The 3,217-nt window shown below is 47.0% G+C and overlaps 1 protein-coding gene across 1 annotated transcript; it reads left to right on the top strand.

Moving 5' to 3' along the window:
- The first annotated feature begins 563 nt into the window (after positions 1–563).
- On the top strand, positions 564–1,486 carry LOC119277383 (protein LURP-one-related 8-like). The gene has a single exon (XM_037558667.1). The coding sequence runs from the start codon at positions 661–663 to the stop codon at positions 1,279–1,281; it is 621 nt and encodes a 206-aa protein (XP_037414564.1). The 5' UTR covers positions 564–660; the 3' UTR covers positions 1,282–1,486.
- Positions 1,487–3,217: the final 1,731 nt, after the last annotated feature.

The following is a 3,217-nucleotide window of genomic DNA, read 5'->3' as shown; positions in this document are numbered from 1 at the left end:
GAGCAGCTTAATCTGCCGGATGCTGCATGCGAGCTAAATCTGGCGTTGCTGATGGAAGAAAAGCATTGCTCCACTTCTCCCACTCATGTCCAACTGAAAACTGCCACGCTAGATTGCAAAATTAATGGTTTCTGTAAAAAAAAACGCCCCTGGTTTCAAAGAAAAGAGCACTGGTTATTCACATTTAGTTTCATGGTTAGAGGCAAACTCACAGAAATAGCATTGTTGGTAGACATATCATCCTAATTTATCTATACATGCCAGCATTCTCTAGTTGTTGAGAGTAAATTCAGTCTTGCGTGCAGCCATTTGTTAATAGATTTTTATTCCAAGCAATCGATGATGGATGATAAAAGAAACAAAACAGTACTTATTAATTAATGTCCGGAAGAGGTCGTTGAGCAGCAGCCCATGTCACCCCTGTCCCTACGCACGTCAGATCAACATGCCTTTGCCTCTGCCTTTTCTGCGGGTTGCACAGTTTCTCCGGCCGGTCCACCATGGAGCGAGACTTGTATATAACAACAGCCTACCAGACTCCATTCTCAGAACCAACCAACAGGGCGACCAAGCTCAATTATCTCACCCAGCCCGACTACTCAGCTACCGCCTCTCCAGTCTCCAGCTCCTTCAACCTCCCTCGATCCTCGATACCTCTACATGGCGAAGGTTCACCCTAACATGGTCCCCGCGCCGGGCGCCGTCGACCAGGCGCCGTGCGCGCCAGCCAGCTTCACGGAGGAGCCGACGACGCTGACGGTGTGGCGCAAGTCGCTGCTGTTCGACTGCAAGGGGTTCACGGTGTTCGACGCCAAGGGCAACCTGGCCTACCGCGTCGACAGCTACGCCTCCGAGAGCGGCGACGAGGTCGTCCTCATGGACGCGGCCGGCCGCCCCGCCTTCACCGTCCGCCGCAAGCGCTTCAGTCTCCAGGGCGAGCAGTGGCTCATCTTCTCCGGCGAGGAGACACGGCAGCCCGTGTACACCGTCAGGAGGAGCGGGCGCGGCAAGACGTTGGCGCACGTGACGGCGTGCGCGGGCGCCGGAGCCGGGCCGTCGTACGAGGTGGAGGGGTCCTACGCACAACGTAGCTGCGTGGTGTACGACGGCCAGCGGCGCGCGGTGGCGGAGATCAGGCCGAAGGAGGTGGTCGGGACTGATGTTTTCCGGATGGTGGTGCAGCCCGGCGTGGGCGTGTCGCTCGCCATGGCAGTGGTGGTGGCGCTCGAGCAGATGTTCGCCAGGCCGTCGCTCCTCAGGAGCTGGTCCACCATAGATTAGCTAATTTATTTGTTACACCTCGATTTAGTCAAGCTAGTCTTTTTTTTACCCCTTGCACTAAGTTTGGGGTTGGGTTGGAGGATGAATTGTGATAGCGAGAGTCGTTCGCTCGATGTGTGTGGGCATGAGAGCAAGTCGATCTGTTCGATGATGCCCCCAAAATTATGAGCTTTTTCTTGGCCAATGAAAGCCTTGCCTCCTCCTACTGCCTTGCTGTCGGTGTGTATATTCTTTGAATTCTTGAAGAAGGGTGTAGATGTAAATAGTCAAAAAGAATATGAAAAATACTAATAAACAGTTCTTTTGCATATGGTTCAGCTCGCCAGCCTCGATCGAGATAACATTTTCTGTTATATAGTGTTTCTTGATCTTCTTTCAAACATACGTACAATTCGTATTTCGTAGATCGCGAGTTTCTTGTATATTTGATTTTCGAGCAAAAGGATCGCCCATATCACGAGAGAGATCTACACCTGGGCACCCTTTTGTCTTTTTTTCTGCTTATCATCTAAGTGATATCTACTTGTCATAGTTTTCCGGACCGGTGATCATGGTAGTTAAGGTTTTCATCGGTCGGACCATAGGTTCGTCTAGTTTGATGCCGATTCGAGGTGCAATTCTGTTTTGCATAAAACATTACTCAGATAGAAATATTTGTTTAACAAGGAAAACAAACAAGATTAGCTCAGTTGGCTATTGGGCCAGGTTTAAGCCCCTCGGCCTCTAATCCCTATGGCCTGGGTCCGATTCTCTTGAGAAGCACATGGTTACAAAATTATAGCCTGAAAAGCCATCGAGACAAGACCTCTTGGCCCAGCGAGACCCCTATCGCATTATGTGGTGGCCTCTACCCTGGAACACCACTACCTCCCTTATAGCAACATGGCTGGAAGGAATAAACATGGCCGTCTTTAGACCAGAAAGAACAACGACTCATTGAAGAAGGCCAACAGCCAATAGGTGATGATTTATTCTTTATGAACTTAATACTCTAGATGCATGCTGGATAGCGATCGATGTGTGGAGTAATAGTAGTAGATTCAGAATCGTTTCGGTCTACTTGACACGGACTTGGTGCCTATGTTCATGATCATTGCCTTAGATATCGTCATAACTTTGCGCTTTTCTATCAATTGCTCGGCAGTAATTTGTTCACCCACCGTAATATTTGCTATCTTGAGAGAAACCACTAGTGAAACTTATGGCCCCTGGGTCTCTTTTCCATTTTATTGAATCTCTTTTACATCTTACTAGTTTCCGATCTACTATTTTGCAAACTTTTACTTCCTGATCTATAAACCAAAAATACCAAAAAAATTTACTTTACCCTTTATCTATCTTTATCAGATCTCACTTTTGCAAGTGACCGTGAAGGGATTGACAACCCCTTTATCGCGTTGGGTGCAAGTTGTTGATTGTTTGTGCAGGTATTCAGTGACTTGTGCGTTGTCTCCTACTCGATTGATACCTTCGTTCTCAAACTGAGGGAGATACTTATGCTACTTTGCTGCATCACCATTTTCTCTTCAAGGGAAAAACCAATGCAAGCTCAAGAGGTAGCAAGAAGGATTTCTGGCGCCGTTGCTGGGGAAATCTATGTCAAGTCAAGCCATATCAAGTACCCATCATAAACTCTTCTCTCTTGCATTAGATTATTCACCGTTCGCCTCTCGTTTTACTCTCCCCCACTTCTAAAACGATTTTCAAAAAGATTTTCCTTTTATTCGCCTTCTTCTCGTATGTCTTTTTTGTTTTTGTTTCCATGTGCCTTCTATTTGCTTGCATCTTTGCTTGCTAAAAATCTATTGATATGGATCCACTTAAAGTGTTCTACTTGGATCATCTTTGATCTATATGTGCTCGTGCTGAAACCCCAACTAGTTTAGTTGAGGGAAAATCATTAGATGAGCATGCTCATTTTGTGCGTCACTATTTG

This window comes from Triticum dicoccoides, chromosome 3B, assembly GCF_002162155.2.
Source record: "Triticum dicoccoides isolate Atlit2015 ecotype Zavitan chromosome 3B, WEW_v2.0, whole genome shotgun sequence".
Classification (NCBI taxonomy): domain Eukaryota; kingdom Viridiplantae; phylum Streptophyta; class Magnoliopsida; order Poales; family Poaceae; genus Triticum; species Triticum dicoccoides.
This window is presented reverse-complemented; position numbering and strand designations above follow the sequence as displayed.

Bases quoted from the DNA above. Each gene is read 5' to 3' on its own strand.
- LOC119277383 (XM_037558667.1), top strand. From the start codon at position 661: ATGGCGAAGGTTCACCCTAACATGGTCCCCGCGCCGGGCGCCGTCGAC.